Raw genomic sequence first — 25,805 nt, forward strand, 5'->3', positions numbered from 1 at the left:
GAGGGGTATGAGGGAGCCTCTTCTGATGCTGTACCTCCTTGCAAGGTTCTATTAGTTCCATGCTCCAAGTACCTGATTCCACTGCTAGTAGAAATGTAATAATGTCACCTGGGGACATGTCAGGTAATAATGTCACCTGAGGTTCAATGAGAACAACAAAAAAAAATTTGTTGGTGACTGCACAAATAGAGACATATATCGCTCTATGCACCACACCTCCAATACATATAACAACAATCTCTGCTGATCATTTCTATCTAACACTCTCATATTCCCCACCGTACACTTACAGGTACATATTTATCACTACTCCAATACTCCCCTAAAATATGACGGCCTACACATACCCAGCAATTCAGTCATTGCAAGAACATCACTGCATTGTAACAGGTTCCCTCTCATGGCTCACAGACTAAATAGTTTTGAGGAAGGTGTTTTGATTATGCTGCTCAAAGACAATGGTGTGGAGGTTGCGAATAAGCATGGTTATGTTCTTAGCTAATCCTTTCTCACATCCCATTTACTCCATACTCTAAAATCCTCTGAACAATTAATCTGCTGGAGAAACTCAGTGGGTCAGACAGCAACAGTGAAGAAAAATGGACAATCGATGTTTCAGGTTGAGACAATTCCTCTGGGACCAGACAAGGGATCTCAACCTGAAACATCAAGTTAAAAATCAAGATCCCTTTAAGTACCATAAATGTGTGGTTTTTCATGTGCATAGCCAATACTGTGTTCAAGTTTGGACATAAATTAGATAGGGCAGGAGTCAAATGAATATTGCATAAATTTGATGACGGCCATTTCGGAACTCCAAGCCGCTGAGAGTGTTCTGTTCCGATGCCGGAGTTTTATCATCCCGGCGAGAGGGCCTGAAACATCAGGCTGCCGTAGCGGCGACTGCGAAGGCCTCAATAGGCCCCGACCACGGGTGAACATCGAAGAAGTGGACTGAACTTTGCTGCCTTCCCTCACAGTGGGAAACTTTGATCCTGCTGTGGGGGGATGATTTTTATGTTTAATGTTAAATTCTATAATGTTGTGTTTATTTTATTTGTGTGCTACAATGACAACTCAATTTTCACTGCACCAATTGGTGTATGTGACAATAAATATCCTTTGTCCCTTTGTCCTTTGTACTTTTGACATATGTATATGATGGGCAAATAATTCCAAGGTTTGTGGCATACCATATAAATTGCAATGTTGATATTGCACTCATGTCAAGAGTCACAAGAGAGAGAGTCAAGAATGTTTTATTGTCATTTGCCCCGGAATGGACCAATGAAATTCTTACATGTAGCAGACAACAGATATGTGAACATGTGTAGGTAGGAGGGAACTGCAGATGCTGATTTACACCGAAGATAGGCACAAAATGCTGGAGTAACTCAGCAGGACAGGCAGCATCTCCCAATAGAAGGAATGGGTGACGTTTCTGGTCGAGACCATTCTTCGGATTGAGAGTCAGGGGAGAGGGAGACACAGAGATACGGAAGGGAAAGGTGTGAAGACGAGAGTGGGAAAGGTGTGAAAACGAGAGTTCAAAGGGACGGTCAAGGAAAATGTAGAATGGATCATTGCTTCCCCCCGGAAGGTGACATCAAAGCATACAAAGATAAAATTTAATCAGGAGGACAGTCGGGCTGGTCAGAGAACAAGGACGGGGGTGAGATTGAGAGAGGGGGAAGCAAGTGGTAAGAAGTTAGAGAATACTGCTGGGTTGTAAGCTGGTTATAAACATAGTACTCTATAAACACCATAATAAACATCCTACACTTTAAAAAGGGAGGATGATCACTGACTGAAACCACTTCTGTGCATAACATGTGTGCCAGAAAATACAACACAATGTCAGTTTTAAACTAAGATCCTGTAATTTATTATTAATGTCACTGGGGCAAACTCTTGGAATTCTATACCTACAAGCTCATCGCACAGATTGCATGACATAAACTTATAACTCAGAGGCAAGGTGCTATCAGCTGGGGAACATAAATAAGTAAAATGCCTCAGCACCTTGCATCTTGCTGCTTTTCTAATGCCATATTTTTTCTTTAATTGTTCAGCAATCTGGTCTTCATTCAGTGGTAGCTTGCTGGATTTCAACTGGTGGACTGTTTCACTCATGTTTCTCCACCACTGAAATTTCTGAGTTTTCTGATGGAGGTTTTCTAGTTCTATACAGATTACATAATAGCTGTAGAAATAACATAAAACAAGACATTTTTAAACTTAATAAAAATTAAAGCCATGAACTTTGCATAAACCAAAGAAAAATCAAAGAGAAACAAAACATTGCAGATTTAAGAAAAAATTGAAATATAAGCAGAGAGCATTGGAAATACTCAGCACATCAGGCAGTATCTGTGGTGAAATAAATTAATGCTTTAGTAAATGACTTTTTTTTACCGTGGCCTGTAATATTAACTCTTGTTTCTCCCTCCAGAGATACTGCAGGACTTGCTGAGTATTTCCAACATTCCCAGTGCTATTAAAAGTCTCAACAAATGAAAGTGTTGTACAAAGTTTCATTATAATCAGAAAATCACACATTCGTTCTTTAGTTTGAGTGATTCTATGGAATAGGAATTACATAGTTACTATTAACTTTAGTGCCATGGGCTACAGTGGAAGCTAAAGCATTAACCTTGCGTCCATGAATTTGGTTGAATATAGCTCTAATGATATACTACAGCTATTATATCTCTCTTCTTTATTATTGTCTCGATAATAAAGAGAGAGAAAATATGCGTAGATGATCATTGCTTTCATTAATGTCAGAGAACATCCCCACAAACAAGTCAAGAAATCAGTTGTTATAATTCAATACAGTTTAGTGACTGTTCACTACAATGAAGATATCGTTAAGAGTATTGTAACATTAAATTATTAGAGGAGGATGGATCAAACAAGGGATCCCTAGATTTCAAACTTTATTAAAGTTGTCAAAATCTTCCACAATCTCATCCAACATATGAAAACATTCTGGAGGTAAGATTGGGCAGAATGGCAATTAGTTACACAATCTGAGTGGAAAAAGACCTATTCAATTTTAAAGATTGAATAACATTATCAAAGTCTGCATAGTTCAATTATTATTTTTCAAGCCTTATCCAAGGTGGAAATACTGACATTATGCATTCATTATGTTGTTCATTATACATCAATCTGCTGTCTTTAAGAGAGGTCAGTTTACTCTCCAAATGATTAAAGAGCCTGTAAACAAGGCAGAGCATGCCCAAGTGAGGGGAAAGAGTAAGATGAGGTACAAGCAGAAGCAGTTTCTTTGCCCCTTGTAATGTGACAAATATGCATATGTAAGTTTATGGACAAGCCACTGTGGAGTCAGGGATGACGTTGAGTTCGGCAGTGAACACTTGCGGTAGGGTGAACACGCGATATATTTTACGCAGTTCACCCTTGCCTCAAGAGGAAGCATTGGCGATCTCAGGTTTCTTCCTGGCAGCTCAGCTTTGGGCTTGAAGAGGCGACACTGGCAGTCTCAGGATTATCCTGGTGGTTCAGTCTGTGTGTGTGTGTGTGTGCGCGTGCGAACAGTCCCTCTTTGTCTGTGGGCAGAAAGAGATTATGGTATCTCAGACTTGCCCCGGTCACTCAGTCTTAGCCGCAGTAGAGGCACTAGGTATTTCAGGTTTCTTCCTGGCAACCCAGGCTTGACCACACAGTGACGCTGGTGGTCTCGGGTTTGTCCCAGTGGCTCAGTCTTGTGAGAGGGGAACACAGCTAGCAGGGAGGCCTCTCCCTCTCCTTTGTCCTTTTCCCTTGCCCCTCCCTATAACTCCCGAGGCCCATCGCTTACCCCTGCCCACTGCTAGGTTGATTTAATGTTAAGTCAGTTCCAGGAACAAATCGGATTATAGATATAATCAATAAATAATAAATCCACTGATTCAACAAAAATTAGTTGTTTTATGAACAACAAAAAGTTTTATCAGTGGTAGTTTTGTTGTTAAATCTTATGCATTGAAATCATACTAACATGCATAATTAGTGATAAATCACTAAAGCTATTCAGAAACATACACTTAAATAAATAAGTGAAATATATATTTGAAAGTGTCACATATTTAAGGAATACACATTAACTTTATATTTTAATATATTAACCTTTGTTTTCATTTGTCTAAAATTACAAATTACATACCATAATTCATTTTTAATTATGCCACAAATCAGAACAAAATGTACTTTTAATAGCAGTAAAACAAAGCTACATGATTAACGGATGCAGTTCACAGAGGAAAATGAAGAGTACATTAGAAAACAGATGGAGTAAAATTATGAACTTTTCTAAACACTACAGTTTGAGCACTTCGATTGTTATAATAACATAGGAATTTTTATGTGAATTTCCTACCCACCTCTGATCATCAAACTGCATAATAGGTATGGTATGTTGGCCTCTGAGTATCATGTCAGGATTGAACAATTGTTTTAGATGGTGCATAGCTTGGGAATAAATATCATCAAAGGCAACCTGTAACAAAACACCAAATGTATAAAATATGATATATAAAATATTATTTTCAGTATTCTAAACATAACAAAAAATTGATCACATTTCTAAATATAATTATTTGCTGTTAAACTTGCCTTCCCCTTCACTCTCAATAATAGTTACAAGCTTCAATAGAATCAACATGCCAATAATTCTTTATTTTCTCACTCAAGATTTGTTCTTCATTGAGACATAGATCTGGTGTCTGAATATACATAATCCATCTCAATATCTGAGATCAGTCATGTAGCACGAGGCAATATTTGAATTTGGAACGACCCTCTATTTTCTGCAGCATCGTATAAAACTAAATTATTAATCACTGAAGAAGGGTTTCGGCCCGAAACGTTGCCTATTTCCTTCGCTCCACAGATGCTGCTGCACCCGCTGAGTTTCTCCAGCATTTTTGTGTACCTTCGATTTTCCAGCATCTGCAGTTCCTTCTTAAATAAATTATTAAGTTACCCAGTCAACTAATAGAAAAATTGATATGTGTACTTATTCTGAATCAAATGCTTTAAATTATTTTCTTTACTTGACTACAACAGTTACAGAGAAGTACCTTTATAGTATAGGGCATATCCTCAATTTCAGGAGTTCCTATATCAAATTCAATTCCACCGTGGAGATGGAAGCATTCACTTGTTTGGTATTGAAAATGTTTACATTTGAAACTTGCGCCGAGAAGAAGGGGTGGAAACTCACGTTCAGTTTTTAACTTTTCATCTGTTATAAAGAGAGGAACTATTGTCAATGATGATGGTATACAAAATGCATTATCCAAATGGTGATTGTGGGGCAAACCTGTGAATAATGTTGCAGTATGAGAGATGCTGCCTGACCCGCTGAGTTACTCCTGCATATTATTGTTTTGAAATTAATTTTCCACATATTGTTAAACAAAGTTAATGATTAATTTTGTAAATTACACATTTTTAAAAAATTCTTCATTCTTTTAATTATTTAATTTTACAACACTCAAACTGCAAATTGAGTTCTTAATCATAAGAGTGGCAGGATCAAACCATTATCAGTTTAAAAATAGGTGCTTCTACTATAGTTTATCTCGTTAAACTTTAAACCAACCACCATTAAACCAATTAGCTATTATTAAATGATTCCACGGTTTTTGCCAGCACTATTCAGTCAGGAAGTTTATTCCACATATAGATAATACAATGAAGGAAAAAGACTGATTTATGTTCTTAATATACTTCTGTTTCATTTATAGAGCCTAATCTAATGTTGTGTTTAATAATGCCCATGCCCCTAATAATAATAAACTTTATTACGGACTCGAGGTCCAGACAAGGGGAACATTACATTTTTAAATTTTTTTTTTTTAAATGCATTGCATATTAAATATCATAAAGTACATATAAAATCTTAGTATATCACTTATAAAAGCATCATAAATTATATATTTTTAAAAAACACAATACATAAGTTTAAAATCCAGATTAAAAGAATGATCAATGTCCTACAACGAGACAATGATACCAGTGTCTCCACAGCTGGGATTCGTAGCGTGTAGTGCTAACCCTTATGTTTGACAAGGCCACAATAATCACATTTTTAGAGTCATTTATCCTGCAAATGAATTTATACATGTGATGTCTTAGGATAGCTTCTAAAGTACTGACTCCTGCAGCCACAAACATATTACTGGCACTACACCATCTAGGTTTCCTTAGCAGTGTTCTCACGGCATCGTTATATGCCACCTTTAGTCTCTGCATACTTGTCTTTCCATAGTTTGACCACAGGTGCGCAATGTAGAGTGGTGTGCAGTATGCTCTAAATAGCGACATCTTCACCACATCTGCACACGCACCAAATTTACGCAAGAGAATATTTGCCTGTACATGCAGCATGCGTCGTTGCCTAAAAATATCCTCATCATCTGTCATTTGTTCTGTAATAATATGCCCTAGATATTTTACCTTATTACAGACACTAAGATTATTGTCAGACAATTTAAAATCAGGCAATTTTAGACATTTATGCTCTTTGGTTCTACAGATCATAACAGCACTCTTACTAGCATTATATATAATGTCATGTTCCACACCATACACAGAACATATAGTAAGGAGCTGCTGGAGACCAGCGCTAGATGGACTAAAGACCACAAGATCATCTGCATACATAATATGGTTCACTAAAATATTACCAATCACGCACCCAGTGTTACAGGCTTTCAATTGTTTAGACAGATCATCAATATATAGATTAAAAAGGACTGGGGACAAAGATTCCCACTTGTCTAACACCATTGCTAACCCCAAATGGGGCTGAGACCCTATTGCCCCATTTTATTTGCATAGTCTGGTGGGCATACCAGTAGGCCAGAATTCTAACAATGTATTTAGGCACCCCTCTTTGACTCATTTTACCAAACAGCATTCTGTGATTAACCCGGTCAAAGGCTTTGAAAGCATCAATAAAGCACATAAGGATTGAAGAGTTTTTGCCTCTATATTTGTTTACAATCTCCTTTAGGGCATATATGCATATAAGTCAGTGCCATGTTTAGCTTTAAAGCCAAACTGGTTATCTGTGGAGTTAACAAACTCATTTATTCTATCCAGCAGAACTCTTTCTAAAACTTTTGACAATATGCTGGCTAAAGCTATGGGCCTGTAATTATTTAGGCTGCCTACTTTACCAGCTTTGTCCTTAATGACCGGCACTAACAGGACAGACAACATTGAGTCTGGTAACAAGCCATGAATCATAAAGCCAGTAAAACAAATAGCAAGGAGAGGAGCTATCCTCATACTCGCATACTTAAGATGTTCAGCAGAAATATGATCCAAGCCACTTGCTTTGTTGTTGGACAGCTTGTTCATGGCATGATACACCTCATGTGACATAATCGCCATTGAGTCATTACTCTCAATATTGTCCACCCTATACAAGTCACCTTGGACACAGTTGAATAAAGTACTATAATGCTGTCGCCATAACTCCGCGATATTAGCTGCTCTGGAGATTCCATCTACAGTGCATGGTAGAGATGTTTTGCAACTGTTAAGAGCTCTCACTTCCTTCCAAAAATCTGTAGCATTGTTACTTAGCAGCTTCTTAGCCATGGAATCAGCCCTCATAGCTTGCTCATTTTTACAGATGAAGCGAACAGCATACTTATACCTTGCATTAGTGAGCTTCTTGTGCTCAAACACAGGCCCCTGTCTGGGTCTACCTGCCATAGCCCATGATTTGGTGGCTTCACGGGCTTCAGTATGATACTCAGCTACATACTTATTCCAGCCAGGCCTGGTGTTATGTGTCTTATTTTTATGCTTGCAGTAGGGCTTACTGCCTACATATAAAGCGCTTACTATATCATTATGCATGGAGCAGATATCTCTCCTATGCTTCATATCTTTACAATTAACATTACTACATATTATTGCATCTTTAGGTAGATGAATATTGCTTAAAGATTTATCTGTATGGGCATAATAAGCTAGGATGTCTTCCTTTGTAAGCATTGACCAGTCCAGTTTTTCTGTATTAAAGCTATTTCTATCTCTGGATACCACAGGTATGTGTTCAACATGTATTGTCATAGCAACAGATATATGATCAGTCATTGCTGCCCCGTACAGAATGCTCATACACCCCAATGAGGCATGTGCATCAGCTGTACTAATACAGTGGTCCAGCCATGATGTGGTGTGCCAGGCCTCACTAATATAAGTATAACTATCTGTAGGTAAAAGCACTTTGCTTGACAATATTAAATTATTATCTTGACAGAACTGAGCCATATGATTGGCAAATAATGAGTTCATATCTGAGATATCTGCATTCATATCCCCAATGACATATACACTACAATAATTATTGTTTTGAATGAAAGAATAGATGAAAGCAAGTCTATTTATATATCCATCCTCATTTTAATGGCATTCATAGGGTGTATATACATTCAGGATAACAAATTCCTTGTTGTTGTGAGCAAAGTGTATGGCAATGCACCAGTCAACATCAAGCCAAATCACATTTACTGATGAGTCAACCTTCTTGTTCCATAGAATAGCCACACCCCCTGGTATCCTACCTCTGACTATTCCCATGCCAAGGTCAGTTGTAGACTCCCCAGCCCCATGAAAGTTGTCATTGAGAGAATTGAGTTTGTCTAAGTCTTGCTTCGCTAAGAATGTCTCTTGCATAAATAGTATGTCACAGTTCTCCAGGAGGTTGTCAACAACTGAGCGGCGAGCTTTATCCCCTGCGCTCTGGCCCAAACGCAGGCCACGACAGTTGTACGATAGTACCCGAATGTTCATTTAGCGAGACTAGTGAATGCCCCTAGCACCAGAAGGCACACTTAAAATAGTTTTAAATAATCTATAATGTCATACAATCTTTCTTTCGAGATTATTTAATTTATTGATATGGAAATAAACACTATTGCCCATTTTAAAACATTCACATAGTTCATTTATACCCTTAATATTTGGGTTCTTGGCAATCACATACTCAGAACTCAGTCAGATGGTACTTTAATTGTATCAATTTTGGTTGCAAAAATAAAAAGATTCAAGCTCTGGAGCCGGGACAGAATTTCATACCCGAGGCACAGCTCTGCAAATATTAAAGGTCTGACATGACAAAAATACTGAGGTACTTGAGTCTAGAAAATGGTTTGTAGCATTGCTTTGCTCACCTTTCCCATTACTTCTCTTAATTTTGACGGTGAGTTAAAACCACCTTTTTTTAAATTAAATTTAATTTTTTTATCACAATTGGGGTCAAGGAAAGAGCGTTCACGTCGCGGCCCTGTTTCCACCAATCTTTCCACCACCACGCACAAGAAGCGACAAGACAGACACCATTGTATGCAGATGCCGAGAGGTGTGTTCAGCTCTGGCTGAACAACTTCTAATCCTGTGTGTGGACTCGATAAGATCACAATGTACTATTGAATAAATTGGATAAAAATGACTAAATATTTGTCACAGGCGCATCCTGTAAGTATGTAAAGCAGGCAGCATGTGAATTAAATCTCTGTACAATGAATATTTGATTCCTGTCCAAATGAACTGGACTAAACCAATCCAGCCAGCATGGGATAACTGGCAAGCACAGCAAGAAGTCTTCCCGTTGTATCACCCCATACGCCTGGCATTGATAGTTGGCTTTCTGGTAGAATCCAAATGCACTATGCATTGTGTTTGTGCAGTCCTCTTCTCTGGCCTGATCCATTGCAGTCTTCATCTGAATCCTTGGCACCAGAATCTCTGTGAGGTGATGTCATCTGGCACCCACATAACATGCCCCCAGCCAAACTGCAGGCCACTTACGTTAGAGTCTCACCATGTGCAGTTTCTTACTCATACGTATCTTTTATATTATGTAAAAAAAAAAAAACACACACAGATGCTGGATATCTAACATAAAAGAAAACTGAAAATGCTGCAAAAAAAAAAAATCGTTGATCAATATCTGTGAAAAGAGAAACAGCCAACATTTTACATCTGTGATCCTTCATCAGATCTATGTTGGCTCAGCTTTCCTTATCCTATTTGTCGCACAATTTTACATTGACAACTCATTTACCAGTTAGCTTAATGTGCTGATAACAGCCTTAGATTATTTTTATTTGGCCTAATACAGAAATTCCCTTTGCTCTACATATCCTTGAGTTTTTTTAAACTATTTTTTTATTTTTCTCTCCAGTTCTAACCAAGGATCGCAGACCTGAAATGTCGACTGATTATCTCTCCACGAATGTTGGCTGCCCTGTTAAGTTTATCCAGCATTTTCTGTTTTTATTCAATATTGTGTGTTGTGAAATCTCCGAGCTGGTGGCTGCTAGTCAATCATATTACATCATCCTCACAATTTTCTTGTCAGAAAGAGAAATGGTGAGGTGAGGTAAGGCAAGGGGAACAGGTGGGAAAGTTTCAAAGAGCTGCAAGTTTACATCATCCTTAGCCTGTAAAACAGAAATATCTGTGAGATGAGGAAGAGATAGGATCTGTATTAGGTACTGCATGAAAATATACTTTTAACATTTCAGGCATGACTGAACAGCAACTATTCCAAAAATGGCAAGATCTGTGCATATAGTGCCCTTGATAATGTTTGGGACAATGACCCATCGTGTATTTATTTGCCGCTGAACTCCACAATTTGAAATTTGTATCAGAAAAAAAATCACATGTGGGTAAAGTGCATTGTCAGATTGTTTTAAAGGCCATTTTTATACATTTTGTTTCACCATGTAGAAATTACAGCAGTGTTTATACATAGTCCCCCATTTCAGGGCACCATAATGTTTGGGACACAGCAATGTCATGTAAATGAAAGTAGTCGTGTTTAGTATTTTGTTGCATATCTTTTGTATGCAATGACTGCTTGAAGTCTGCGAATCATGGACATCAGCAGTTGCTGGGTGTCTTCTCTGGTGATGCTCTGCCAGGCCTGTATTGCAGCCATCTTTAGCTTATGTTTGTTTTGGGGGCTAGTCCCCTTCAGGTTTCCCTTCAGCATATAAAAGGCATGCTCAATTGGGTTCAGATCGGGTGATTGACTTTTCCAAAGAATTGACAATTTTTTAGCTTTGAAAAGCTCCTTTGTTGCTTTAGCAATATGTTTGCTATCATTGTCTTGCTGTAGAATGAACCGCTGGCCAATGAGTTTTGAGGCATTTGTTTGAACTTGAGCAGATAGGATGTGCCTATACATCAATAAAGATGTGAGCCAGTACCTTCAGCAGCCATACATGCCCAGTTCATAACACCTCCACCACCATGTTTCACAGTTGTTGTGGTGGTATGCTTTGGATCTTCCTTTTCTCCTCCATGACTTTACACTTGCCATCACTCTGATATAAGTTAATCTTTGTCTCATCTGTCCACTAGATCTTTTTCCAGAACCGTGGTTGCTCTTTTAAGTATTTCTTGGCAAACTAACCTGGCCATCCAATTTTTGCAGCTAACCAGTGGTTTGCATCTTGCAGTGTAGCCTCTGTATTTCTGTTCATGAAGTCTTCTGTGGACAGTGGTCATGAACAAATCCACACCTGACTCCTGAAGTGTGTTCCTGATCTGTCGGACAGGTATTTGGGCTCTCTTTCTTCTTAATGGTGTTCCAAAAATTGATTTTTGTAAGCCTTAGGTTTGGCTGATGTCTCTAACAGTTTTATTCTTGTTTCTCCGTTTCATAATTGCTTCGTTGACTTTCATTGGCACAACTTTGGCCCTCATGTTGCTAAACAGCAATAAAGGTTTCCAAAGGTGATGAAAAGACGAGGGAAGACTAGGTGCTGAGAGCTCTCTTATACCTGCATTAACTAAAAAATTAAAAAAAGATGAAGAGACAGACAGCTGCTGACTGGGCAGCCATGCACAGGACAGCGCCCCCGACCTTTGATTATGTTGGCTACCTCCCTGAGTCAGTGTGAAGTGTAGCGGGAATCAGTGGAGGGAAATCTGGTTTGTATGATTGACTGGGCTACATCCACAACTTTCTTCAATTTCTTATAGTTTTGAGCAGAGCTGTTTCCAAACCAGGATGCGATGAAATAGTAAGATTAAACGAGAACTTACCAGTTTGAAGTTTGATCTGTATTTTATGAGGAGTTACGATGAGGGATTACGTGAAGAACCCGCTCAGTGCGCAGGCGCGGCATACTTCCAGCAGCGGTGTGGAATCACAGATAGACACAGTTATTTGAAGTAAACATAGTAAAGATAAGGAGACATCAATTTATTAGTTTGATCCATATAATGAGGGTGGGAGCGGAGGGCACGTAATCCCTCATCGTAACTCCTCATAAAATACAGATCAAACTTCAAACTGGTAAGTTCTCGTTTAATCTTACTATTTTACTTCGGAGTCACGTGAGTGACTACGTGAAGACTTCAAAGCTCTGTGATTTCAAACCGTGTAACAGTATTATTTCACTCACTGCCGAAGTTCTTGAGGGAGGAAGTGTTATCATAATCAACCAATGAATCTATTTGTAGAAAAACACAATGGTATTTTTTAAACAATAACAACAAAGAATTAAATTGCTCCCCTGGGCTTAAATTAAATATTTGCAGTCCGTAATCTTGCTGCAAATAAAACAGGTTTTGCCAACGGCTTATTATAAAATTTCTGAACGGTCTTTTCCCCCCACCATCCTGCTGTAGCCAGGATGTGGTCTATAGGCATGTCCATTCTTTTAGCCGTCGACATGGATGCTGCCCTGGCGGAATAAAATTTGTACATGTTAGTGTTTATCCCAGCAGTTTTTGGCACCTGCTTGAGCCATCTCGCAATGGTTTGGCTCGTCACCCGACCATAAGGTTTTTATGACTGACCCACAAGGCTTTTCATCTCCCTCGAATATTTTGGTTGTGTCTATGTAGGATAGTAGGTGGGTCATGGCACATAACCGTGGTTCTGGTGGGTAAGCCCGTAATTCCACGACTGGATTAGGTGTTCCTGGTCTGCTCTGTTTGATCAGTCGCTGGATAACGACAGATCTGGTCTGGAGCTGTGATCATGTTGTCCAGTCGCAATAGGTGTAGTGACTGGACCCTCTGTGCAGATACAAGTGCCATCAACATGAGTGTTTTGAGCATAGATTGTTCTAGGTTAAGGGGTCTGGCTGGTGGCCATCCCCTGAGGTATGTCAGGACCACACTGACATCCCATGTATGGGTGTACCTTGGTCTAGGGGGTTAGAGTTGTAAATACCCTTCATTAGTTTGACCACCAGCAGATGGGACCCCATTGCCTGTTGTCCTGGAGCTGGTTTTAAATAGACAGGCATGGCTCTTCTAGCCGTGTTGATGGCTCTGTAGCTGAGTCCTTCATCGTGGTGAAGGTTCACCAGGAATTCCAGTACGTTGGTAACTGTAGCGGTTGAGTATGTGGTCCCTTTATCCAAGCAGTACTTCTCCCATTTATTGATGCTGGACAAGTGCTGTTTTTCAGTGGATGTTCGAAGGGATGCTGACATGGTGTCGATGGTTTGTTCTGATAATCCCAGTCCCAGAAATGGTTTGTGCAGAATCTGCAACCCAGGAGTTTGATTTTCATGGAACGGGTGGCTTGTGCCCGACACTGGGTGTAAATAACTCTGGGTCACTGGGGATACCATCGGAGTTTCAACAACCATGTCATGGAGTATTAGGAACCATGGCTGTGTAGGCCAGTCGGGTACTATCAAAATACCTGAAGCAGAGTCCATTTGTATTGTGCGTAGTCCCCAACTGATGAGGCAGAAGGGAGGAAATGCATAAAAGAAGAATTTCCCCAATCCAGCGCGAACGCATCTACCGCTGCTGCCTCAGGGTCTGGTTCCCAAGCGACATACATAGGTATCTGGTGATTTAGCCTTGATGCAAATAAATCGATATCTGGCGTGCCATATTGCATGATAACTTTGCAAATTATTTGGGGTTTAACATCCATTGTCATTAAATTTACGTGACCTGGTGTCTGCCACTGTATTTAGCTTACCTGGCAGGTAAGTTACTGATAGCCAAATATGTCTTTCGACACACCATTGCCAAATTGTGTTGACCAACTTGTCGCATGATACCGATTTTATGCCGCCCATATGGTTAACGTAGGCTGCCACCGTAGTATTATCTATTTGTGACCGTACATGCAAGTGATGCATATTTGTGCATATGCTTTTAAACCATAAAATTATGCCAAACATTTTGCCCACCACTGTAGTTATGATATTGCTTCAGTGGGTGACTTCAATGACACGATCATAATGACCTGTATGTCGTGTTGGTGCCTGTACCTTTGCTCTTTGTAAGTTTTGACAGTGCAAAGGTCTGAATTGTGTAGCTGGAAATGCTGCTACCATATTCCCAATTACTCTGTTACTTGTCGAATAGTTGGGAGTACGTGGACCATTAATTGTTGCATGATTGTGCCAATTCAACTGTTTTGTCTCTTGGCAAAGTTACAGTCACGTAGACTGAATTAATTGTGAAGCCCAAGTAGTCCATGATTGTGGCTTCAACCTAGATTTATCTGGATGTAAGACAATCCCAGGGTTTCGAATAACTGTTTGGTAGCTGATACAGTTAACATAGTCAATTCCATGGTCTTGCCTATTTTCCCATTGGGTAACGCTTTAAATTGCCATAGCTGCCCCATCCAGGTAAATTTCAGGTATCTGCGATGATCCTTGTGAATGGTACTAAATTAGTAAACATCTTTAAGATCAATGCTTGCCATGAAGTATCCTTTGGAAATTAGTTGTTTGGCAGTAACAACCGTTTCCATTTTGAAATGTATATACTTAACAACCATATTTAGTGAAGTTAAGTCAATGATGATGCGACATCCACCATCTTTTTCGGTTTAGTGACGAATATTTGATACGAATTCCAAGGGTTCATGTTTCCCATGATACCCTTTGTAATTAGTCTCACCAGTACAGCTTGTCCCTCTCGTTTCTTTAACGGAGAGGGAAATTACCCTCTGGGGTAAATGTTGAACTGGTGGCAATTTTTCTAGTATTAATTGTATTTTGTATCCACTAAGCCATTGAGAATATACTGATCACTTGTGATAGACTCCCGTGCTTCTTAAAACAGGTGTAATCTCCCCTGTTAGTATTAAGCCCCTATTTTGTATACGTTGGTAGGAACCAGACCCACCTACCTCCATGGTTATTGGTATTCTTCTGTTTCCTGCCGGTCCAACGAGTCTTGCACGTTGTCTGACGTGGTGGTGGTATTGGGGGGTGGCGCATTTTCCATGGGGCCTGCTCTGGGCCTTGGCCTGAAAGGCTTACGGGTTTGGCATGCAGGCCCCGAGCTTTCACCAGTACCATGAGGTGGACCCTCCTTGTGGACGCGTTAGAGGTACTGCTGACTGGTTTACGTGTGGTGCTCATTCCAGACCCTGCCCTCTTACGCCGATATCTTGGACATTTCGTCCAGTTTTTGTGAGGTCGGCGTTCATTGAGGGCAGGTTTTGTAACTTCCTGAGAAGTTGCGGAGCACTGCGAACAGTAGGTCAGGTGTTTTGCCATACTACCGTGACCCTCTGGAAGAGCATGCGAAAATGATAGCCGACGTCAGGGATATCAAATTCATTTTTTGATATTTTGGCTTTTTTAAAGCGATGCTCAATGTACCCTCCAATAATGGTGGCCACTTTGAGTAAATGCAATTTAGGGGAAGCGTGATGAACTCCAACGCCTCATGACTACCTGTCTTGGAGATTTTTGAAAGAACAGGTAGTAAGCTGGCCATCAGTTGAGACTGAAAAGCCATCTCGTTAGTGGCTGAGCCACATAGCGGCCACACCCAGCAGCTCTTCCTGATCCTGTACCTAAAGCATACTCCCGATGTTGTTCAGCCAATTACCCCTCTTCATGACCAGCCCAGCCCCTGGTCACCCCAAAGCTAACCACACTAAGGAGGAAGCGATGGGCAGTGCCTAGGCACTGTGGAGGGTATGCCTGAACCCCCAGCGAGACTGCCCCTCACGTAGCGTGTCTCGCAGGAGCTCCTGCTCCAGGAGCCGCTCCAGCGGCTCAGGCGGCTGTCTCTCTCCCTGCGGGTGGAGAGACGTCCCCTCCGACAAGTCGGAAGCCACCGGCCGGATGCCTCTTCGGATGGCTAAACATCCAGCCCGCAGCTCAGGCACTAGCGGGACTGGGCTCGGCGCGGTGATGGGGATAGCGGAGCGCCCGGTAATTGTTCCTACCGCCTTCTTCTAGAGCTTTTGTGCCTTGTAGTAGCGAGAGCGCCCCTCAAGCAGCGCGTCTCGCAGGCACCTGCTCCGAGAGCCGCTCCAGTGGCTCAGGCGGCTCTCTCTCCCCCCGTGCGGGTGGAGAGACGTCCCGTCCGAAATCGGGAAACACCTGCCGGATGCCTCTTCGGGTGGCTATGCATCCAGCCCGCTGCTCAGGTACTAGCGGGCTGGGCTCGGCACGGTGTCGGGGAATAGCGGAACACCGGGTAAACGCTCCTACCGCCTGTTGCTGCCTCCCTCCCTGACAGAAACCGTTCCTCCTTGAACGGGGGACACTTTTGTTCCAGAGCCTTTTTCTCTGCCTGTAAAACACAAGCAGAAAAAGGCTCCCCTGTAAAAGAAACCCGACCTCAGGGTACTCACCTGACGGTCCGTTTCATTCTGTAGCGGGAGCGCCTAATTCCCGCTGCAGCCGCTGTTGCACTGCTGGCGTAATGCCGCGCCTGCGCACTGAGCGGGTTCTTCACGTAGTCACTCACGTGACTCCGAAGTAAAATCCAAGAGCATGCGTTATATGGTGCTTCTGCAGAAGTTTGTAAGAGTCCTTGGAGAAATACTGAATTTCCTCAGTCTCCTAACTCTTAGCCGTCGCTTCAGTGTGATTGATCCATAACAGATTCTTGGTAATATTAACATGAAGAAACTTGAAACTCCCAACCATTTCTGCATAGGCACCATTGCTGCTGATTGGGGCATGGATACACCACTACACTTCCTAGAGTCAATAACTAGCTCCTTCGTCTTGCTGACATTGAGAGGCTGTTGTCATGACACCAGGATACAAAGTTCTCTATCTCCTTCCTGTATATCATCTCATCATTGTTCATGATCCAGCCCACCACATTTGCAAATATGTGGATGGAATTAGAGCTGCATTTGGGGGCGGGGTAAAGGGGAAACGTGGGGAGGAGGGGGAGAGGGCGGAGGGAAGGGGGGAGGGAGGGGAAGGGGGGATGTGAGGGGTGTGGGGGGGAGGGACTCCACTTGGCGACAACCGGCCACAGCACCACACAGCACCTCCCGGCTCCACTCAATGGCTTGCCCGACTCCACACAGCGGCTTCCCCCGACTCCACAAAGCGGCTTCCCCCGACTCCACACAGCGGCTTCCCCTGACTCCACACAGCGGCTACCCCTGACTCCATACGGCTTGTGGACGCAGCCCTGCCTCCGGGACTTTATTCTCCTCGCCTCATTACTTTCATGGTGACTGACAGGCGAGAAGACCAATCTGCTGCTCACGATTTTTTAAACCTTCATAGCTTTTGTAATATTCCACCGATTGGAACAAAACATGATGCACTTGGAGCAGAGGGGAACGGTGATTAAAGGTGGTGAAATATCCCAGCAATATAGGGTACAATATAGCGCCCGGTAATTGTTCCTACCGCCTTCTTCTAGAGCTTTTGTGCCTTGTAGTAGCGAGAGCGCCCCTCAAGCAGCGCGTCTCGCAGGCACCTGCTCCGAGAGCCGCTCCAGTGGCTCAGGCGGCTCTCTCTCCCCCCGTGCGGGTGGAGAGACGTCCCGTCCGAAATCGGGAAACACCTGCCGGATGCCTCTTCGGGTGGCTATGCATCCAGCCCGCTGCTCAGGTACTAGCGGGCTGGGCTCGGCACGGTGTCGGGGAATAGCGGAACACCGGGTAAACGCTCCTACCGCCTGTTGCTGCCCCCCTCCCCGACAGAAACCGTTCCTCCTCGAACGGGGGACAGTTTTGTTCCAGAGCCTTTTTCTCTGCCTGTAAAACACAAGCAGAAAAAGGCTCCCCTGTAAAAGAAACCCGACCTCAGGGTACTCACCTGACGGTCCGTTTCATTCTGTAGCGGGAGCGCCTAACTCCCGCTGCTGCCGCTGTTGCACTGCTGGCGTAATGCCGCGCCTGCGCACTGAGCGGGTTCTTCACGTAGTCACTCACGTGACTCCGAAGTAAAATCCAAGAGCATGCGTTATATGGTGCTTCTGCAGAAGTTTGTAAGAGTCCTTGGAGAAATACTGAATTTCCTCAGTCTCCTAACTCTTAGCCGTCGCTTCAGTGTGATTGATCCATAACAGATTCTTGGTAATATTAACATGAAGAAACTTGAAACTCCCAACCATTTCTGCATAGGCACCATTGCTGCTGATTGGGGCATGGATACACCACTACACTTCCTAGAGTCAATAACTAGCTCCTTCGTCTTGCTGACATTGAGAGGCTGTTGTCATGACACCAGGATACAAAGTTCTCTATCTCCTTCCTGTATATCATCTCATCATTGTTCATGATCCAGCCCACCACATTTGCAAATATGTGGATGGAATTAGAGCTGAATTTGGGGGCGGGGTAAAGGGGAAACGTGGGGAGGAGGGGGAGAGGGCGGAGGGAAGGGGGGAGGGAGGGGAAGGGGGTTGTGAGGGGTGTGGGGGGGAGGGACTCCACTTGGCGACCACCGGCCGCAGCACCACACAGCACCTCCCGGCTCCACTCAATGGCTTGCCCGACTCCACACAGCGGCTTCCTCCGACTCCACAAAGCGGCTTCCCCCGACTCCACACAGCGGCTTCCCCTGACTCCACACAGCGGCTACCCCTGACTCCATACGGCTTGTGGACGCAGCCCTGCCTCCGGGACTTTATTCTCCTCGCCTCATTACTTTCATGGTGACTGACAGGCGAGAAGACCAATCTGCTGCTCACGATTTTTTAAACCTTCATAGCTTTTGTAATATTCCACCGATTGGAACAAAACATGATGCACTTGGAGCAGAGGGGAACGGTGATTAAAGGTGGTGAAATATCCCAGCAATATAGGGTACCATTATTGCGCAAATTTAAAAAAAGCAAACAAGAAGTGGTCAAGATGAGAGTTTAGTACTATTATATAATAGACTAAGTGGGACCCGTTGGGTCCCAGCTTCACACGGGAGGTCTGGTCCCCCAACGCAATATTCCACCTCCACCAAATCCAATATTGACTGTGTGAGAGAAGGGGGACAGGGTGGACAATCATCTTTTTTTTATAGATCACAGCAATGAAGGAGTAAGGTCTATCCTTGCGTGGATCCCTGGAGCGCTAGTATGGGTGTTGTGGGCTGAAGGGACTGGTTTTCCGAGGGCTAGATTGGACATTGTGGACTTAATGGTTTCTTAGACTTGCAGTTCAGTGAGTCATGTCTGTTGGGCTGTCAGTTCACTAAGTCATGGGTGGGCCGCTGGCACTTCAGTCACTTACAGCTGGTGTGGTGGCAGTTCACTCAGTTACCCCTCCTCCTTTCACCCCCCAACTGCTCCTTGCCATTCCCCTCCCCCCCACGTATTCAGTCCATCTCCCCTCAACCTCCCCCCATGCACTCTTAGTGGCTCTCCGACAGCGCAGCCATTCCTGCCTATTAGGTACCCATTGTGATGAAGAACACGCAGACATGACAAGTAGAAAAAGGATTTATTAAAGTTTAAAATGTGAATGAGTCTTAAAACATTGCACGTCCAACCTCACAGCACTCCAAGCAGAGTGCAGGCAGCAAATCCAACCTACAGCACTCCAAGCAGAGTGCAGGCAGCAAATCCAACCTACAGCACTCCAAGCAGAGTGCAGGCAGCAAATCCAACCTACAGCACTCCAAGCAGAGTGCAGGCAGCGTCCAACCTCACAGCATTTCAAGCAGAGGGCAGGCAGCAAGTCCAACCTCACAGCAAGCAGAGTGCAGGCAGCAAGTCCAACCTCACAGCATTCCAAGCACTACAAAAAACGCACACAAAGAGATGCGCACACAGAGACGCACAGGGAAACACACAGGGACACACACAGAAACAGAAACACACACACCTATACACATAAGACACTCACACTCATAAGACACTCACACACACTCACACACACACACACAAACACACACAGAAACACAAAGACAGACACACATACACAAAGACACACACCTATACAGACACTCACATACTGTACATGCACCTATACAGACACACACCTATACACACAGACACACACCTATACACACAGACACCCACACACACACAGAGACACACACCTAGACACACCGATAAACATACACACAAACACACACACATCTATACACGCACTCACACACAGCACCAATACTAAAATGCCAAGTAACTTCAGAACGTGGTAAGCATACTGAATCCTGTTACTAACCATATACTCTATGTAAGTAGTTTGAAAATAAGAACACAGGTGTGTCTAAACCAAATGATTCAAATGTTTAAAGCCTTTTTTTATTCTGAAGCACTCCACTAGAGCTGCTGCTACTGCAAAAACGTGCTTTAAATAACTTTCAACAAACACCAACACAGTCACCATATGTTTGGCAGGAAGCTCTCTTGAATTACTCAAACAGTTCCGAGCGGCTTCTCCACTTGGGGCCTTCAGCACTCAGCGCCACCTCTCCACTAAGCGGAAGTCACGGAATGAGTGACAATTTTGCATTAAACACAGTTCTGATCTAATAAAACGTTTTTTCCTTCCAAAACTGTTACACAGCAAGCCACATTTAAAACAAAAGCCACATTTAAAATGCAAAACACATTTTAAAATAAAGACACAGTCAATAGCCACACTTTTCAATTAGCCACAATTTTCAATTAGCCACACATTTCAATTAGCCGCACAGTTAAAAGGCACAGTTAAAAGGCACAGTTAAAAGGCACAGTTAAAAGGCACAGTTAAAAGGCAGTTAAAAGGCACAGTTAAAAGGCACAGTTAAAAGGCACAGTTAAACATTTATTCCTTCCAAACACAGTTCCAAATAAACCACATAAAAGCACATAAAACCACCCACACTCAGTTTAGTAGACATGTGTTCAGTGTTCAGTTGATTCACGGCTCAGACTGAGAGTCATGACTTCTCCGTCCCCCATCTTGCAGAGATTGAGGCACGTCCACACTTCCGGGTTTTATAGTCCCTCCCCCTCCCACTGGAAGGGCCGGGCCTTCATGGCGTGATTGACAGGAGAGAGAATCTCAACATTTTTAAACATTAATAAGTCATTTATTTGTCATCGATGGGAAAAATCCACTTGTCCTGCACAGTGGAGGGGGACTCTGAGTAAGATGGCCAAAAATCACAACTGTAAGTGGTAGCGTTTTTTCTAAAATCAATATGCAGTGCAAACAGGAAGTGGTCAAGATCAGACTTTTAATTATATACATGTGTTAGGAAGGTAGGAAATTAGGGATGTAGTAGATGCTTGCCTTTGCCCAGTATTTTGTGAATGAATAAAAAATGGCACCAGAGCAGACAAGACTCAAAATACTTTCCACAAAAATCGTTCAATGAACATTTATGCATTCAAAATGTTTTGCCTAATGCTCATGCCGCTGGATAAGGCCAATTCAAAATGAGCAGCATAATCACAGCTACAATTGCGCATGTACTTACTGGCAACCAAACCGGTTGACTATGAATCATTCATGATTTAAATGCGTACCTGGCTGGGACTGCGGTGTTCTCCAAGATCGACCTGGTCCGTGGCTACAATCAAATTCCCATCCACCCAGACGACTTGCCTAAGACGGCCATCATAACACCATTCAGCCTTTTCGAGTTCCTGCGCATGCCCTTCGTCTTAAGAAAGCTGCGCAGGCCTTTCAGCGGCTTATCGACTGCATGTGCCGTGGCCTGGACTTTGTGTTTGTTTACCTCGATGACATCTTGGTGGCAAGCTGCTCGCGGCAGGAACATTGTACCCATCTCCCCTAGCTATGCCAGCATCTCAGCGATCATGGGCTGGCCGTCAATATAACCAGATGCCATTCCAGGATGACGTCCAGTGATTTCCTGGGCCACCAAGTAACTCCGCAGGGTGCGGTGCCGCTCCCGACCAAGGTAGACGCTGTGTGCCAGTTTCCACGACCGGCCACCATGAGGGGCCTCCAGGAATTTGTCGGGATGGTGGCCTTCTACCACCGTTTTGTACCGTCCGCGGCCAGGATCATGCGCCTGCTGTTTCACCTCATGGCGGGCAAACAAAAAGAGTTCAAATGGACTGACGAAGCGGTGGCAGCGTTCCACCAGGCCAAGGAGGCCCTGGCTAGGGCCACGATGCTCGTGCACCCACGGGCGGATGCACCAATCGTGCTGAAGGTCGACGCTTCCAAGGTAGCGGTTGGAGCGGTGCTAGAGCAGCTGATCGATGGGCGTTGGCGGCCTCTGGCCTTCTTCAGCAGGCACCTCAGCGGCGCACAGCGGCACAATAGTGCCTTTGACCGCGAGCTCCTCGCCCTTTACCTCAGCGTGTGCTACCTATTAATTTTTGGAGGGGCAGACATTTACCGCTCACACGGACCACAAGCCCCTCACCTTTGTGTTCGCCAAGGTTTCCCACGGTCAATGCCATTTTGCAGGTGTCCGATGGCATTGACTACTCAGCCATGGCTGCTGCCCAGCTGACGGATGATGAGATGTCCGCCTATCGTACCGCAATTTTGGTTGGAGGACGTTCCATGTGGCCCCGGGGATGCGAGGCTGCTGTGCGATGTCTCAACCGCCCATCGTCCCCGTCGCCTGGCGGTGCAGAATATTCGAGGTGCTACACGGGCTGGCCCATCCTTCCATTCGGGCGACGATGGCCCTCGTGGCTTCCTGTTTCCTGTGGCACGGGTTGCGCAAACAGGTTGGGCGTTGGGCACGTACCTGCATCCTGTGCCAAACTGCTAAGGCACAGCGGCATGTGCAGGCACCGCTCCAGTAGTCCTGCATCCCTCGCCAGCGGTTTGACCATATCCACGAGGACATCGTGGGGCTGCTGCCACCTTTTCGGGACTTCACCCACCTCTTGACCGTGGTCGACCTTTTCACGCAGTGGCCGGAAGCGGCTCCATTGGCAGACACCTCTGCGGCCACGTGCGCCCGTGCTTTGGCGGCACACTGGATTGCCTGATTCAGAGTGCCGCTGGACAATACGTCCGACCGGGGGACTCAGTTCACATCTGAACTGTGGTCGGCCATGGCCCAACTTCTCAGGGTTAACCCGCACCACACCACTGCGTATCATCCGCAGGCGAACGGCCTGGTGGAGCGTTTCCACCGCCTGCTCAAGGATGCTCTGAAGGCTCGGCTCACGGACCCGGACTGGGTCGACGCATTGCCATGGGGTTTGCTGGGTGTCCGCACTGTGGCCAAAGAGGACTTGGCCACCTCCTCAGCTGAGTTGGTGTATGGGGCCCTGCTGACAGTGCCCGGTGAGTTTATCCCATCAGCACAGGGCCAGGCGGAGCAACCATCAGCTACCCTCCATTCCGGCCCTTTCCCCAAGCCGCCACCTTCTCCTGGCAGTGTGTCTCCGGTTCCTGCGCCTGTCGTGGTGCGCACACGAGCTGGTCGTATCGCATGTCCCCCTGTCCGTTTTGTGTCTCCGGTTCTTGGGGGGGGGGGGGGTCCTGTGGCGGTTCCTGGGGAGTAGGCTCTTCCCTGGTTCACCCCCTCGGCACTTGATGGACTGGTCCGGGGGAGGCTCCCAGCTACGAAGATAAGAGCAGGGATTTTTGGCATGAGTCCAGTCTTCAGTCTCTCACAGAAGGGGAGAGTAGTGTGCTGTACTCATTAAAGCCTTTACAGAATTTGCCTGGCTCCTTGCCTTCATTCCGGGCTCTCTCAGGCACCCGCTATACTGGCGATGTAGGTAAAGAGATACAAGGAAAATGTGAGAGAGTGATTTTAGCTAACAAAGATCTTGAAGAAATACAAAACATAGCTAAAGTACTCAAAGGTAGTTGTAATGCACAAGATATCGACTTGAATATAGAGTCTGTAGCTTGTTTTGGGTGACCTCAGCTGAGGTAGAAATAAGTTTTTCACAACTGAAGCATATTCTGTCTGACAGACGGCATAGTTTAACACCAGATAATTTGAAAAAAATTGCAAGTAATTATGTGCAACCAGGCAACTTTGGTCATTTAATATAGTATATATTATAATTTTTGACCATGTTTTGGTGGTGGAAACACATGCCTTTTTTTGCCAATAAATGCCTTTTTCGTACCTTTTTTGTAATTTTATAATGCCTTTTTGCCTGTGTATTTTAGAGTTTTTTAGTGCTCAAACATCCTGGCTCTATTACTAAGAGATAGTTGGAGAAACAATCTCATCAGGATGCCTCTTCAAAATAAAACCAATGAAAAAATCTAATTAGGTTTGAAAACTTAACTTTGTTACAGTATCTAAGATTAAACTTGAATGGGGAGAATGTTCAATAATCAAGGTGAAGAATTCACTAATAAGATAGAATATTATTTTGGCCTGATATTGTAGAATAAGGACTGCAATGTTGGAGTAGTAGAATGCAACTTCATTTTCTTCACTTAAATGGGACTAGAATTAGTTTAAATGCTGCATGATGGATTTAGTGGGCTGAAGTGCCTTTTCTGTGCAGCATGATTCTAAGACGTCTACATCTTTGCTCTCAGTTATTCCATTGCAGAAGATAGAGAACATATGGGGATGGGGAGAGAATATAAGATGCTGATTATTTTCTAAAAGAGGCTAGAAGAAACTCAGGTAGAACTAAGAGATTAACATATTCTCAAAAAAAACTATTGGCAATAGTCTACAAAACTGGGAATATTATCATTTAAATGTGTTAATTAAGTTATTTCTTTTATGGCTCACCTTTCAACTGATGTAGGAAAATAAATGCACAAAAGAAGGCTATACTAAAAAGAAAAAAAGACAAAGTGCTGGAGTAACTCAGCAGATCAGGCACATCTTACGAGAACATGGATAGGCATTGTTACGGGTTGGAAAGGGGAAAGGAAGAAATGGGAGTGCATCCAGGTGGCCGCAGAAAAAGAGAAGAGGGATAAAAAGGTGGGACAAGGGGTGTTTGCAGGTTAGTTACCTAAACTTCATAGCATTGGGTTGTAAGCTACCCAAGAATATGAGATGTGCATTAAAAAGATGTTCTAATTATATACCTTTTAAAATATTCCCCATTATCCATTTAGTCATACCATGTGGAAAACAGGCCCTTCGGTCCAACTTGCCCACACCGACCAACATGTCTCATTGCCACTAGTCCCTCCTGCCTGCGTGTGGCCCATATCCCTCTAAGACGACCCAATCCATCCACCAGTCTAAATATTTCTTAAACATTGCGATAGTACCTGCCTCCACTACCTCCTTTGGCAGCTCGCTCCATACACCCAGCCTTTGTGTAAAAATGTTACCCCTGAGGTAGGTTCCTATCTTTCCCTCCCTCACCTTAAACCTACGGTTTTCTATTCACTTACTCTGGGCAAGATAAGTTGTGCGTCCACACAATCTATTCCTATCATGATTTTGTACACCTCTATAAGACCACCCCTCATCCTCCTATGCTCAAAGGAATAGTCTTAGCCTATTCAACCTCTCCCTATAGCTCAAGCCTTCGCTTCCTGGCAACATCCAGGTAAATCTTCTCTGTATCCTTTCCAGTTTGTCATCTTTCCTATAACATAGTGCCCAAAACTGAACACTATACACTAAATGTGGCCTCGCCAGTCTTATTTAACCTCTCAACTTCTATACTCAATATGCTGACTGATGAAGGCCAGC

General features: G+C 43.6%; 1 protein-coding gene across 1 annotated transcript in view; it reads right to left on the reverse strand.

Annotated features, from left to right (window-relative positions):
• Window positions 1-25,805, reverse strand: part of ankar (ankyrin and armadillo repeat containing) — a 99,583-nt gene that overhangs the window by 60,798 nt on the left and 12,980 nt on the right. The window contains exons 4-6 of the mRNA XM_033023465.1: window positions 5,088-5,251; window positions 4,389-4,504; window positions 2,023-2,203 (exon numbers count right to left, since the gene is read on the reverse strand). Coding sequence (XP_032879356.1) covers window positions 2,023-2,203; window positions 4,389-4,504; window positions 5,088-5,251 — 461 coding nt within the window. The remainder of the gene's footprint in view (window positions 1-2,022; window positions 2,204-4,388; window positions 4,505-5,087; window positions 5,252-25,805) is intronic.

This window comes from Amblyraja radiata, chromosome 7, assembly GCF_010909765.2.
Source record: "Amblyraja radiata isolate CabotCenter1 chromosome 7, sAmbRad1.1.pri, whole genome shotgun sequence".
Classification (NCBI taxonomy): domain Eukaryota; kingdom Metazoa; phylum Chordata; class Chondrichthyes; order Rajiformes; family Rajidae; genus Amblyraja; species Amblyraja radiata.